The sequence below is a fragment of the Gouania willdenowi genome, chromosome 7, assembly GCF_900634775.1.
Source record: "Gouania willdenowi chromosome 7, fGouWil2.1, whole genome shotgun sequence".
Lineage (NCBI taxonomy): Eukaryota > Metazoa > Chordata > Actinopteri > Blenniiformes > Gobiesocidae > Gouania > Gouania willdenowi.
In genome coordinates, this window is record NC_041050.1 from 20,056,961 (window position 1) to 20,072,652 (window position 15,692).

Genomic DNA, 15,692 nt, shown 5'->3' on the forward strand with positions numbered 1-15,692 from the left:
TCGGTGTAAAAAAAAAACACAAATTATTATTTTGTGGCCACAAAGTATTTTTTTTATTATTCATGTCATGTCTGGGGCTCTGTAAATAACTCACTCCTCCTCTAACTTAACAGTATACAGCATCAATGGGGTCCATTCTGGCTCACATTTGAAATGACCAGGGTCCACACATAACATGATGCTCATCTGTAACATGGCCATCACACACACACAGACTGCAATAGCAGCAGCTTTATGCTTTTTCCGACTTCCTTCTTGAAAAGTGCATTAGAAGGCCACCTAAAGTCAGAAAAATGAAAGCTGAATGCAGACCTCACTTATAATGCTTATGTTTGAAAAGTTGCTCTTTGCCTAAGTTCATATCTTTCCCAATGCACAGTCAGCAGGATTTGTGCACACCAAGCAGTTCCTGTCTTTACTCATCTTCACACTCATTTCCTTCTGTGGTGGTCATGTGACCAGCGAGTCCCAGTAAACAGTACACAGATCTGTGGATCAGCTGCTGCAGATCTCTGACTGTCAGACGGTGTCAGGAGCTCCGGAGCCCAAAGGTAAAACTCTTGAATCCATGTTTGCGTTTCCCGTTTCTATTCTTTATCTGTTCTCTCTAGAGCATAAGTCAGAAAAGCTGCGCTCTGGGTGCAGCAGATAATGTCTTCCTTGCGTATTTTATGGACAATTTTCTAAACCTGCAATCCCTTTCTTTCCGTTATCAATCATCCAGTTATGAGATCACTTCACTTGGAAACATCCGTTGAGATGACAACCTGCAGGAGGGCAGCAAATCACATTTATAACATATGCGATAATGATGGAATAATTGTTATACGGAGCTGTTTAGTTTGACAACGGAAGTTCGAAATAGACTCAAATAGTTCCCGGAAGTTATTGGCGGGCAATTCAAATTCATTGATTCTGAGTGACATGACTGGGATTTTAGGTAATTTGTCGTCAATAACTGCATTGATTTACAATATTTATACAATACACATCATATGCACACCTTAATTTTGCATTATTAATTAATTAATAATTACTTAATTATGCACACGTTAATGGGTTTAGATACGCTGATGATAATATCCATTATGGTTATTTAAATGTCTGCGTCACAAACTGTCTATCTCCATTGCGCTGCTCACTTCCGGGAACTATTGTGAGGCTCCATGACCCGCCATTGCTGTACAAAAAAAAACGTGAACGGAGTTAAAGCAACTCTCTCTAAACGATTTATACATATTTTTTAATTTATTGTTATTATTTTTGTTTACATTGTACAGAGAGAGCACAGTCTCCCGAAGTCAAATTCCTTGTGTGTTAAACATGGCCAATAAAGATGATTTTGATTCTGTGCCTGCACATATGCAGTACTATGCACCAAACAACCGTGAGTCGTATGATAGAAACGCTTTTCGGTATGGGTGGTCTGTGTGCTCTTCTATGTTTAACCTGTACTTTTTACAACCCTCAACATAATACTTCAGCTGAAATAAATGTTTGTTGTTTATGTTGTAATAAGCCACGCCCACCTTGACCATTCGCAATTTACTTCGAGATGTGGCCTCAGGAGCGACCCAAGGTCATACCCACCAAATTTGGTAAAAAATGGTCTTGCCATTTAAGAGATATACAATTCCCATATTTGCAGCGCCCCCTAGAGGCTTAAATTATTCAAATTTGGCTCATACCCCCAGAGTCACATGCCAACCAAGGATCTCACATTTGGTGTTGTTAGCATTTATTTTGACCGAGATATGCAACAGTTCGCATTTTTATAGCTAGCTAGAAAAACTTTTTTTGGTAATAATTTGCCCATATTTTGACCGAACAAAATTCTTTACTCAACTTTAGATCAGGTCCAACTGAAGACTCTACGTGCCAAGTTTCACACTGATTAGACAAAACCCCACGAAGGAGTTTGAAAAATTTGGTTTTTCAGTTTTTGCGCTGACAAAACTGTAGGCGGAAATGGGCGTGGCCTAGCCTATGTATGCTTACATATGCCCAGATATGTGCATCATTCCCGGGTGGAGTCCAAATTCCTCCCGCTGCAGACCCAGGTCGTCGGTGTTTTCGTGCACCAGGGGTCACCTGTGTGGAAGTGAGAGGACTGCTCTTGCTTCCATACTGCTGCTGAGCTGCTTCCATCGGTTTTTAAAAGTGCTTGGATTGGCCGAGAGTGGCATCAGCGGAAAACCCTGGTCATCTACCCGAGTCCATATATGTGTTATATTAATAATATAGACACTATTAAAATAATAGTGGCCTATGTATCCTAATTGTATCCTGATTAATCTCCATTAGCGAGCTTCAGCTAACCAAACATTCCCTGTCAGAGAGAAGCTGTGCTACGAAGCACAATCACAACAGGCTGAGTTAAGCGAGTTAATTTCAGTCTGGTTAACCGGCGCTCTCTAGTGACGGAGGTGGGTATTACAGCGTCAGACCAATCACACACGGAGGAACTGTAGAACGTCACAATTGAGGAATAAATATTTAAAAATATTCTAAAATCCTTAATCCAGACCAAAAACCACACTGCTGCTGCAGTAAAAGCAGAAAGTAATTAATGCAGGAATTGATAAGTGTTAATGAATAAATTAGTGAGATTATAAACAGACACTCTGATAAGTATCACCTTCTTTTAGCTCTGATGCTGCGTTCATGCAGATCAGCCTACATCATAAGGTGGAATATATTTATATTTTTTATTATCGTACAGGACTGAGGTTTTTCCATTACCCCAGAATACATGACTCAATGAAGGAATGAATTAATTCATTTATCAGTGTAAAAGCGCCTGATCCACTCAGGCTTTATCAGCTGACTTATTTGACTTATTTTACTTTATCAGTGCATCAGGTGTAAATCTCTATGTTTCCTATAGGATGTCATCAGTAAATGAAAGGATTGCATCAATGATCAGATATTCTCTCTCCGTCTTGTCAGCTGTCAGATCAGATCCACACGTGATGTGTTCACACATGACCGTTTATTGGACAGCTCGCGTTCTAATTGGTTTGGAGGCGAGACTTTACCACTCGCTCAGATCCGAGCCAGAACAAAAGCAAGTATTTTAAAATGTTGACAGCATCCTGTATCATAACTAAATATTTGCTGTTTGCAAATAAACCATTCGGGTCAAAATTTGGGGCATTATGACGATTATTGTAATTGGGGATAAACCTTCCTCTGTAGGAATCAATGCAGGCCGAGCGCATTAGAGACCCCTCCAAGATGGCGGCTGCGCTGATACGTCAGCTCCAAGCAGCATCAGTCTATGAGGCATGTACAGTACATATATTATGTCTATGGTTTAAGACATGAATAAGGACTGTCACGTGACCAGGAAGTAAAAGTGTCAAAATAAAAGCTCAAGGAAGGAAGATAGATAGATAATCAGATGATTGATAAATAAAGATATATAGATAGTAATTAGATAGATAATTAAGATAATTAAATAGATAGATAGTAGTTTATATGTATAGCACTTATAAGGTTACAAAGTGCAAAGAGAAAACAAGATTTAAAACATAGACAGAGTAAAAATTGGTCCATAAAATGCACATTAATAAAACATTGCTACAATATAATATATAAAAATGAATAAATAAATACATGAAATTAAAATAATGGCCTTCCTTTAGAGTTAAGTTTTAAGCAAGGATTTAAAAACTTGTGTAGCGAGTTTGAGTTCCTATGTCTATGTTTTTAATCTTGTTTTTTCTTTGCACTCTGTAGAGCACTTTGTAACCTTGTTCGTGGTATAAACTACTATCTATCTTCTGTCCTTGGGCTTTTATTTTCACACGTTTACTTTTACTTCCTGGTCAAGTGACAGTCCCTATTCTTGTATTAAAAAATTACGGTAAAACAAAAAAATGAAATAAACATAAACAAATTTTGACCTTTTTTTTTTGAAATCCGTTGATTCGTTTTTGATTTCATTGAACCCAAACAAAGAAATAAAAACGACGCCGTTCTCTCGTTTTCCATTTTATGATTTGAAAGGAAAGGTTTTTCAAGCAATTAAATACTGTCTGACAATGTTTTATACTTTCATACTCTGACCTAATCGGGTTTGAATCCAACCTGGTTCCTCACTGAGATGTTGAGTAAGTCCCTTAACATCGTGTTGTACGTCGGTTTGGATAAAAGCATCTGCTAATAGTAATGTTTACTCTTTACAAATGTACCCAGACTGGACACAACTGATTGTATTACATTGTATTATATAGCCTACAACAGGGGTTCGCAAACATTTTTGGATCCATGGAGGGATCCTTACTTACTCCACAGAGTTCATATGATCCCCAAGTGTGCATAGGCCATAGAATAATAAATGAAACTATACAGTGCATGTAATATGTACTGTTAGCCCTGCCTTCCAAAGGTGGGACAATATATCGTGCAACAAGAAATTGCAATTTTAAAATGTCACAAGATGTGTCGTTGAGGGTAAGAGTGGTATTGGGGTGTTTAATAAGAATGTCTTCTTTCTGGACAAATACACGGTGTCTGTTTAAAAGAATAGTTGAAGTCATTAATATAAAAGAAGACATGACAAACACAATCGATTCAGGAAGATTGTGATTATTATTATTATTTTAACTTTTGAGTAACCTCTGAAAAGCACATCCTTCTGAATATGTACCCACTGTTCAGGATCTTCAATATAAACTGGTTTAATGGGTATAAAAAAAATGAATGAATAGATGAGTTGTGTTTTTATTTCTGAAAACCCAAAGGAGAATATCAACAATCAAGTATCTGAGCTCATTGCACCCTGTTTGTGGCTTATTGTCCTGTTCTTTTTAAAGGGAAAGATGTCTACAGTGAAGCTGAAGGAGTGTCTGACACATATTCGCACACAGCTGGACAATGTAGTGGACTTCTGGCTCAAACATTCTCATGATACTGTACATGGGTAATGCACTTATTGTATTGAATAACACACTTAGCTGTGTGTCTGTAACACGTATTCCTTGGAAAACTGAGTTCTTTTCGTGTTTCAGAGGATTTTTCACCTGTCTTGGAAAGGACGGGCATGTATATGATGAGATGAAGTATGTGTGGCTACAGGGTAGACAGGTGAGCATCTGGAATCGCATTTTTTTTTGTATATCCTAGCAGGGATAAACCATTTTGGAAAATAATCTAATTGCAATTTTTTTTCCTCAATAATGTGATTGCGATTCAATATGCAATTATTTTTTTCAAGGGCCTGTTGTCATGTATTTTTCGATGAACACAAGCAATAAATCAATCTGTTTCATAATAAACAATTTCATATTTATTTAAACTTTAAAAAAATATAAAAATATACATTTTAAAGCACAGATTACAACAATAAAGCAAACAAATCTGTGGCCTTACCTGTTCAACCTATCTAACTGAACATGCACTTCTTAAACACTCTCTGAACTTAGCAGGACAGTACAAGACAGGACAAGAAAAAAAAATTGCAGCCTTTGCGATTAGAAAATTGCGTTTTATGATATTGCAATAATATCGCAAATGCAATTAATCGTTTAGCCTTATATCCTAGCTTGTTTTTCTCCTTTTCTTTCTTTTGTCTGCATATGTTTTCAAAGGCTAACACTACATATGCTACATTTTTTTGCAACAGCTATGCATGTTTTAGTCTTGCAAAAAATAAAATAATACATTAATTACATTGCTTAGCTGTGACCATCACCAGCCCTCCCTAAAGAAAGGCAAGATACACTTTAATAGAGAAGAAAATGTTAAAAGAGGGCAGAGTGATACCCTAGTGTGGGGGGGAAACAAGGGCAGAGGAATAAGGGGGCATAGATACTTCTGACGGGCACTGTACTAGTTGTTTTTAATTTTTATTCACTTATCTCCTATGACAATTTGAGTACCCCTGGGGTACCCGTACCCCACTTTGAGATCCTAGGGTCTCAAATTTCAATCATTTATTGAACATTTCACAACCTTTGAGCTTAGTGTTAAACTTTCTTGGACCTGGTTGTGGTTTGTTTCTCTCACAGGTTTGGATGTACTGTCGCTTGTACAGAACAATGGGTCGGTTCTGCAAGCCTGAAATCCTTGAAGCAGCAAAGACTGGTAAGTGAAGAAGATACACCTACTGTATCTGTTCCTTGTGGGGTTTTCTTCTCACTCACTACTTTCTTTTACTGCAGTAGTTCCCAATGTAAGGAACACATTTCTGTGTAATCCACGGTTTTATTTTTTTTTTTCATTAGTCAGCGGTTACCCAGTTCTGTTATTTTAGCAGTTTATGGTCACCAACTTGTGATATCCATGTAAAATGTGCTCACTAACTTCATGTTAAATTTTAGCTGAGCCATCTGTTGGATTACTTTGCACATCAGGTGCTAACATCAGGTAGCATTTGATGCTCCTGCTGCACTTTGCTCCTTGTATTTCCTGCCTTCACAGTAACCACGGTGATGGTTTTGTTTGCTCTGCACTGACCATTTACAGCACAGTACAGCGAACACTGGGATGTGTGAAGCTGTTGTTGGGCAGAAACTGTATCAACTAATGAATAAAAAATAGATAAATGGTTAATTTGGGAAGATTCCTCGTATCCCACTATACTATCATCCAAAACTTCATCCACATGGAGACAGATTTCTTCCGGAACATTAAGGTTTTTAAAAGGCTTTCTATTCACGCCTTTTCTTGCTTTCAAACAATGACGCCAAAACTAACAGGTCAGGTGTCTCTTCACCTCCATGTGGCACTGTGAGCAAGAACCAGGAACATGCATAAAGCCTTCAATAGAGAGCTTTATTCATGTTCTCGGGAAGCAAAGGAAAGGAATAAAGTTATTTCAGACATGAAACTATATCTACTTGACAACACAGTGATGTCTGACAACGCTTTAAAAAACTGCATTCAGTGCACAATTCAGGTATAGAACTCTAATAGGAATGATAGCAGGCACATAGTCTTTAAAATTGACTTACATCCATGTTTTTAGAGGAAGTACAGCAATCCTAAATGCTTAAAAAAAAGTTCATTTGTTAATGCTAATTCATACATTTGTACCTTGTTTATGGTTATGCATTAACAAATGTGTCAACTAGTCTAATATTAGCAAATAAACATAGACAAAATTGTTGGTACTCTTCAGTTAAAGAAGGAAAAATACACAATAGTCACTAAAATAACTTGGAACTGACAAAAATCATAATAAATACAAATGTTAACTAATGAAAATTTGACATTGCTTTTGAATTGTGGTTCAACAGAATTATTTTTTTTAAAAAAACAAAAACAGTGAAACTGGGCTGGACAAAAATGGTATCCCTAGAAATATTTGAATATGATTTGACCATAGGGACATGTTAAACTAAGGTGTGTCCTGTAGAATCACAGGTGTCTTCAAGCTTTTGTTCAGTCAGTCTCTTTTTTTAAGGGTGAAAATAAGTCTCTGTGTCGTATGGTATCGTGATGTGTTCCTGAATGAACGTGGACCACAAAAGCTAAGGAAAGAGTTGTCTCAAGAATTAGAAAGAATATTATAGCCAAGCATGTTAAAGGTAAAGGCTATAAGATCATCATCACAAGCAGCCTGATGTTCCTGTGACTACAGTTGCTCATGTTATTCCCAGGACTGTATCCAACCTCTATGGACGCGGCTGCAAGAGGAAATTGATACCAAATTGAAAAGACGGATCATTTGGAGCAGTTTGCTCACAAGGAGTGGAACAAAATGCCTGTCGACTGGTGTAAAATTCTCATTGAAAGTTACAGAAATTGACTGATGGCAGTGTTTGCCTCCAAACGTTGTGCAACAAAATGTTAAGTGTGCCAGATTCATTATTTAGTTTTTTTAAAATAACTCTGTTAAAACCACAATTCAAAAGCAATGTCTGATTTTCATTAGTACATTTTTATTTATTATTACTTTCGTCAGTTTCAAGGTATTTCAGTGAACATTGTGGGTTTTTCTTTCTGTAACAGACCAACATTATTGTCCACGTGTGTAAATTTTGAGCAATATCAGAATTCTGGCAGAATAATACCATTTGGTACACAAAAGTACTAGTGCTTCTGTGTTTAAATATTAAATTGCATTAGACTATCCACTCAGATTGAACCAATGTTGTACTTTCATCCAAGGTGGAGAGTTCTTGAGAAAGAATGCACGTGTGTTGGGCAGCAGCAATCCATGGAAATGTGCATTCTGCTTAACAAGAGATGGTAGAGCTGTCAAAGTTCAGAGATCCATATTCAGCGAATGCTTCTACATCATGGCTATGGATGAACTAAGTCGCGTCACAGATGACAAAGATCTACAGGTATCCATTGATCTAGATGTATTTGATGTCTTGTAGTTTGAGGTCTTTTGCCACGCACCAAATATTTGGTAAAATTTGAAGGGCCTGCAGTGATACTGTCGTCAGAATGTCCTAAACTCAGTACGGAGGGCTGACTTTTAGACGGGTGTACATGTTGTATTATTATTACAAATGATTGTGTTTATAACTGAAAGCTATTGCATTGTCTCAACTTCTGTTGTGTCATAGTTGGAAGCAGAGCAGATGATGGAGCAGATCATCTATTGGGTTCGAGTGGACTCGTCAGGGCTGGGCAGGCCTTCACTTCCTGGGGACGTGCCAACCAACAGTATGGCAGTTCCCATGATGCTGCTGTGTCTTGTTCAGCAGCTAACTGAAGGACGGGAGGAGGCAGTCACTCAGAAATACAAAGAGCTTGGAAACTGGTGTGTAGAGCAGATTCTACAACACATTCAGGTATGAACATGTCAAGATATTTAACAAAATGACATGTGTTCAACATGGCAATCATAGGTTGTAATAATCATGTTGTGTACATATCATGTGAGAACGTTTCACAGAGAATGTTTTATAATAGAATGATGACAGGGACCTTGAGAATAAGGACTTTGAGGTACAGTATCAGAATCAGAATCAACTTTATTGACCAAGAGTGTATGAATACACACGAGGAATTTGTCTTGGTGACCTGTGCTCTCTGTGATAGTGTAACATTAAATAATAACAATCAACTAGAATAAAAATAAATAAATAAAAAAGAAGTATAAACATAAATATAAAGAGTAGTTAAACTAATATGTGCAAACTAAATAAAAGAACAAGATAATAATAATAATAGTAATAATAATAATAATAATAATAGTAATAATAATAATAATAATAATAATAATGAAATGAAATAAAAATACAATAATAATAATAATAATAAGATAATAGTGCAGTAGTGCATTGATGAGTAGTGCAGGTGAACATTTAAATGAAAATATTATGTCCATGAACATTTCACAGTGACAGGTTAATCCAGGTTTATTATGTTTATCTCCATGGTTATTTCACAGAAACAGGTCTGACACTCTATGACTGTTTAGTGTTGATCAGAGTGACAGCCTGGGGGAAGAAACTGTTTTTATGGCGGGTAGTTTTGGCGTACAGTGATCTGTAGCGTCTGCCAGAGGGGAGGAGTTTAAACAGATTGTGTGCAGGGTGTGAGGGGTCTGCAGTGATGCTACCTGCCCGTTTCTTGACCCTGGACAGGTATAAGTCTTGGATGGAGGGCAGATCAACACCAATGATCTTTTCTGCAGTCCTGATTATCCTTTGTAGTCTGTGTCTGTCTAGTTTGGTTGTAGATCCAAACCAGACAGTGATGGAGGTGCACAGAACAGACTGAATGATGGAGGTGTAGAACATGATCAGCAGCTCCTGGGGCAGGTTGAACTTCCTCAGCTGACGCAGGAAGTACATCCTCTGCTGTGCCTTTTTCCTGGTTGTGTCTATGTGGGAGGTCCACTTCAGGTCCTGTGAGATTGTAGATCCCAGGAACCTGAAGGAGTCCACGGTAGCCACTTTGCTATTCAGAATGGTAAGGGGGGTGAGTGGGGGGGGATTTCTCCTGAAGTCCACTGTCATCTCCACAGTCTTGAGTGGGTTCAGTTCCAGATGGTTCTGACTGCACCAGAGAGCCAGCTGTTCCACCTCCCGTCTGAAGGCAGACTCGTCCTCATCACTGATGAGACCGATGACTTTTTCATCGTCTGCAAACTTCAGGAGTTTCACAGAGGGGTCCCCTGAGGTGCAGTCATTGGTGTAGAGGGAGAATAGCAGTGGGGAGAGAACACACCCCTGGGGGGCGCCAGTGCTGAGTGACCAGGTGCTGGATGTGATGCTTCCCAGCCTTACTTGCTGCTTCCTGTCAGTCAGGAAGTTGGTGATCCACTGACAGGTGGAGGCCGGCACTGTGAGCTGGGTGAGTTTCTGGTGAAGGATGTCCGGGATGATGGTGTTGAATGCAGAGCTGAAATCCACAAACAGGATCCTAGCGTAGGTCCCTGGGGAGTCGAGGTGATGCAGGATGTAGTTCAGTCCTATGTTGACTGCATCCTCGACAGACCTGTTTGCCCGATAGGCAAACTGCAGGGGGTCCAGCAGGGGTCTTGTGATGTCCTTCAGGTGGCTCAATACCAGCCTCTCAAAGGACTTCATGACTACGGACGTCAGGGCAATGGGTCGATAGTCATTGAGTCCTGTGATGGCAGGTTTCTTTGGGACTGGGATGATGCTGGAGCTTTTGAAGCAGGATGGTACTCCACACAGCTCCAGTGACGTATTGAAGATCCGTGTGAAGATGGGGGCCAGCTGCACAGCACAGGCTTTCAGGCAGGAGGGAGATACTCCGTCTGGTCCTGGAGCCTTTTGTTTCTTGAATAGCTGGCACACATCTCTTTCATTGATCTTCAGGGCAGGTGGGGGGTCAGAGGGTGAGGTAGGGGGAGAAGTGGGGGGAGCAGGAAGGGCAGAGCCCAAGTGATGGGCTGATGCTAATGAGCTGGGGGGTGGGTGTATATAGACACATGTAACGAGAGAAACCTTAGCAGTATGTCCTGGGATTTTTCTTATTCTCTAGAAATCTTTCCCAACTCCAGTTTTATTCGCCTGGTGCACTTCTAAATCAGAGCAACTGCGAGGCAAATGCATCAAATTGTCTTTGATTAGGAGTTTATGTCAAACGTGACTGACCTGTTCTCTATTGCTATATATATATTAACTAGTCCCCTGTCATTTTCCTCAATAATACTAAGCCATGTATAGGCGTAGACATCCGTAACCCCATCAACATAGTAATGTTGGGCATGGCATGTAGTGGGAGTTGATGGTTTTTATATCTCCCCTGTTATTCCAACTGCAAATTATCGATGAGGAATGACGGTCATTTGAAAGCTGCAGTTTAAAGATGTCTTTTTTTAATCTCTTGGAGAAGAGAGGAGGCACAGCAATCCTGGAGAACGTCTCTGTGAATGGAGAAGAGCTACCAGGCTGCCAGGGCCGCCTGCAGAACCCAGGTAAAGCCTCATCGACTCATGACATACAGTATAATGGAGCTAATTCCTTCATACCAGTCTGACCTTTGTGGGCTCAGGCCATGCCCTTGAGGCTGGCTGGTTTCTCCTGCAGTACAGTGCAATGTGGGGAGATGACAACCTCCAGAAAACTGCTATCAACAAGTTTGTGGAGCTTCCTTATCAAAATGGATGGGATAAAAAGCATGGTGGGCTTTTTTACTTCTTGGATGTAGATCACCATTGCCCCACACAGGTATGTTACATTACATTACAGATCAGACAGTTGTATTCTCACTTAGATTTATTAAAAAATAATGAATACTGGTTTATTTTTACATTCATGAACCACCATGTTCCTCATTTTACAAAGGAAGATGGAGAGAGCCCCATAGCTTAATGTTCCATACAGAATACTTTTTATTATTGTATTTGAGATCATGTCGACCGTAAGTTTTCTTACCTCAAAATCTGATTGGATATATTTAGCTGACAAAATGAACACTGGATTTTGGCAGTTTCCATATTAAATTATTGAAAACAATCTAGCAAAGTACCCAAAGCATTTAACTCACCATTTGCAAACATTAAAGATTCATCCATTGCAAAATAACCAGCAAATAAATCCTAAATTATAAATTGGTACATTTCTAAATAGTTAAAGACCTCAGATTACGTTTGTTACTGTAAGGCAAAATTATAATGGATTTGTTTTATTAAATAAATGAGAATAACAGCAACAAGTCAAATATAATCAAATGAAAGAAATCATAGGTGACTGTATTCTAGAGTTTTTAGTCAAACCTGGCAAAAGTAAACATTTTGTGTCTGTGAACAGCTGGAATGGAACATGAAGCTCTGGTGGCCTCACTGTGAAGCTCTCATCGCCTTCCTCATGGCCTACAGTCAAACCAAGAAGCCAGAGCTTCTGGAGAGATTTTATCAGATCTACGAATACACCTTTAAACATGTGAGTTGACATTACAATGTCTACAAAACCAAATGTTAAGGCAAGTATCCATTGCTCAACCAGCTACTGTTTAAACAGAATATTAAACTAGGTGAGGGGTGCCCGTACAGTTTAAATGTTTGATCTACTTTTGAAATGTTTGTATAGATACTTAAATGTAATGTAAATGTATACCAGTAATTTTAAACCACTGTGATGTTGTACACTCATGTACTGTGAGAGGTTGGCCGGTGTGTAATGGTCCAATTTCAAAATGTATACAGCAAATCTTTAGACGTCTGCGTGAGCAACGTGTGTGTGCTGACATTCATTAACTACCAGCCTTGGCCAGCGGGGGCAGTAGGTAGCACGGCTCAGTATCAAAGACCACGGAGAACGAGACAACAGTGCGTAGACTGCTGCTAATTAAAATAACTTTGACAAAGTAAAATTTGGCTAATTCAAAGACAAACGTTTGTGATATTACAGGAGACACGTGTAAAACATATGAGTGTCGTAAGTGGTGTTTAAACTCAACTGATTCTGTGCTTCAGTTTATTTGGTGTTTTGGTTTATATTGTATCGGTGTGAAGTATTTTCAGTCATATTTTTCATTACGTCTATTTCTTCCATTATTGCCCTCTGTTCATTCTTTACAAAGCTGCCCAGAATTCTAAACTCTCGGCAAAGGCTGAAGCACACCTCCTGGACACACTGGTTTGGGATTCTACAGCTAGCTCAGGTCCGACCTGTTCCACGTGGCATTATCTGGGTCAAGGTGGAATCCTGTGAGAGAATCCATCCATCCATCTTCAAACCCGCTAATTCCCGTTTATCAGGGTCGCGGGGGTCTGCCGGTGCCAATCTCCGGCTCACATTGGGTGCTGGGCGGGGGTACACCCTAGTCAGGGCGCCAGTGTGAGAGAATCCTCTCCCCACAAATAGATATGGTGTCCTGATGGATGACTTTTCTGCTCTTCTGACCTCATCCACTCTGCCCAAAATGGTTGCCACTGGCTGCGGGGAAGTGGTCAGCAATCCGACTTCTTTAGCGGTGGGGAGGTGTACTCCTCCACCCATAATTTAGCCTTCTGCCCGTGCCTGGTCCTTCTGCAATCACCCAGTCTTGTCTCCATCTAGGAGCCTGTGGCCTTTCCTAAGCTTCTCTTCTCTGGTTCCCCTCACCACTCTGATAGTGGGAGAAAGCATAACATTACTCACTGTTACCTAGGCACCAAAGTTATAGACATCTTTAACATTCTTTTTGGCCTGTTAGACACCCTCTCCTTTTTAAATTGCTAAAAAAAACCCATTGGACTGTTTGTGTGGATTAGTAATCTTTTGCCGGTGTTCAAAAAAATAATCAAAATGACTATTTCCTTATTCATTCTCCAAACTTTATGTGCAGCTCTGTGTTAGCTGCTAACTTCTAAGCATGCTATCCACTCTGATCCATGTTTACAACATACACCCCTCAGCTTTATCTGTGCCTTCACACTGTAGTCTCACTAAATCCGCCTACAGGCCTTCATTGCCACTACATTCTATTCCAATAACCTCTCACTATCATATTCATGACCACAGGCTATTAAACTCCCCTTACTCCCTTCCTCTGGAATACTGTCTCGTCATAATACAGTAGCTGTCATTCACAAAGTTGAAAGCTTAGCTAGACACAGTAGTCAACCCATGAGTGTCTCTTTTCATTGAACCCTCAAAGGCATTCGATATCGCTGACCATAATATTGTACTTCATCAATTAAAGTCCTTAGGATTTGACGATATTTCACTCAACTGGTTGTACTCAAAAACGGGGCTCCGCAAGGGTCTATCCTTGGACCATTGCTATTTATCCTATACATCAACAATATCATTCTTTTCTAACTTTAAAATCCACTTTTTTTTTTGCTGATGATTGCATTTTCTATGCCCCTGGTGTCATCCCAGCCCAAGCCCTGACTCATCTACACACTGATTTATCTCTCCACAACCATAGATTCATCTTAAATGTTCTGTTTTCTGTCTGCTATTTGTATATACAGTATTTGTTGTTCCCAGGTCCCCCTTGTTTTCACTAAATGGTGAAAGCATCCCTTATTTAAAATTCATATTCAATATAGAAACCCTCCTGGTTTTCTTATTAACAGGCCCGTGGTTTATTTATTTTGTATTGTGCTGTTTGTGTGGCTGATTCTTTGCAGTTCCCTGACAATGACAGTGGAGAGTGGTATGGCTATTTGACACAGGAAGGAAAAGTGGCTTTGGATTTTAAAGGAGGGCCCTTTAAAGGTATGTAATGCTGAATGAAATGTACATATATAAGGTATGAAGTGCACTCATCAGGGTTTTATAAATTGCGAGACAGAGTGGCAGAAATACACATTTTAAAACCACAAAATAGAAATAAATGTATAGAGTAAAACCATCACTGGTCCCATTTGATTGTATTGCCAACCAAAGAAAGTGACGTGAACAGGTTAAAGCTGCTACCCAAGATTATCTTTAGCTCTGCCAAGGAGGCAATGTTTTTGTCAATGTTATTTTATTTATTAATGTATTTATTTGTCTGTGATCAATCCACGCGATAGCACAATAAAGTACCAAAAAACACAACGTATCCGTCTCTGCGACTCCACATACCAAGCAATGTGCAAAAATGTCAAGAAATGGAATGTTTATGGTGGAGATGAACACAAACTATAATTCCATCTAATAAAAATAATTGGTGGTAATAAAAATTAAAAAAAAGACACTGGTCTACAATTACACATTTATATCTACTGCTGAGGAACTTCATACAAGCTTCAGCAGTGAACTGTCATTCGTTCTTTAGTTTAATTGTTTTTGTCTTTTCCTCAGGTTTTTTCCACGTGCCTCGAAGTCTGTTCATGTGTGAGTGCATTTTGACTGATCTCCTGGCAAAGCACAACTAGTCATTCAGACCCATCTGTTCATCAGACGTATAGTTTAGTTTATCAAATCAACATACACAACAAAAATGTTTTAAAAAAAATGTATTGAACACATTTGTCACAACATGTGTTGGGAAGTTTGGCTGTGGTGTGAGATCATTTATGATCACCCAACCAAAATAAACCAAATCATGTTTTTCTTACTTTGCCTGAGGTCTCGTTTTACACCTACTGTACGCTATTGAGTAATACTGTACACTCCACTCAAATTGATGTTTAGGGGAAACACTCGTGTTCTGATTAAGATTGCGTTTTCATATTCTGAAGTTAAATAACAGTATTTTGTTCTGATTTATCTTTTTCTTTTCTTATCCCTGGTTCACTGCTTGAAACAACAATGTCCTACTATTTTTGATGAGTCAGCTTTCGGGAGCATAACTATAACGTAGAATAGCTCATTGTAATTTAAGGCCAACTT

At 39.1% G+C, this 15,692-nt stretch overlaps 1 protein-coding gene across 1 annotated transcript; it reads left to right on the forward strand.

Annotated features, from left to right (window-relative positions):
• Positions 1-428: 428 nt before the first annotated feature.
• renbp (renin binding protein) lies at positions 429-15,692 on the forward strand. Its single transcript, XM_028453981.1, has 11 exons — positions 429-551; positions 4,821-4,927; positions 5,016-5,091; positions 6,015-6,090; positions 8,119-8,297; positions 8,526-8,753; positions 11,275-11,356; positions 11,434-11,609; positions 12,192-12,323; positions 14,504-14,591; positions 15,162-15,692. The coding sequence occupies exons 2-11, from the start codon at positions 4,827-4,829 to the stop codon at positions 15,233-15,235; spliced, it is 1,212 nt and encodes a 403-aa protein (XP_028309782.1). The 5' UTR covers positions 429-551; positions 4,821-4,826; the 3' UTR covers positions 15,236-15,692.

Coding starts and splice junctions, on each gene's coding strand:
- renbp (XM_028453981.1), top strand. CDS start 4,827: ATGTCTACAGTGAAGCTGAAGGAGTGTCTGACACATATTCGCACACAG. Junction 4,928..5,015: donor TCTCATGATACTGTACATGG/GTAATGCACTTA, acceptor TTCGTGTTTCAG/AGGATTTTTCACCTGTCTTG. Junction 5,092..6,014: donor TGTGGCTACAGGGTAGACAG/GTGAGCATCTGG, acceptor TTTCTCTCACAG/GTTTGGATGTACTGTCGCTT.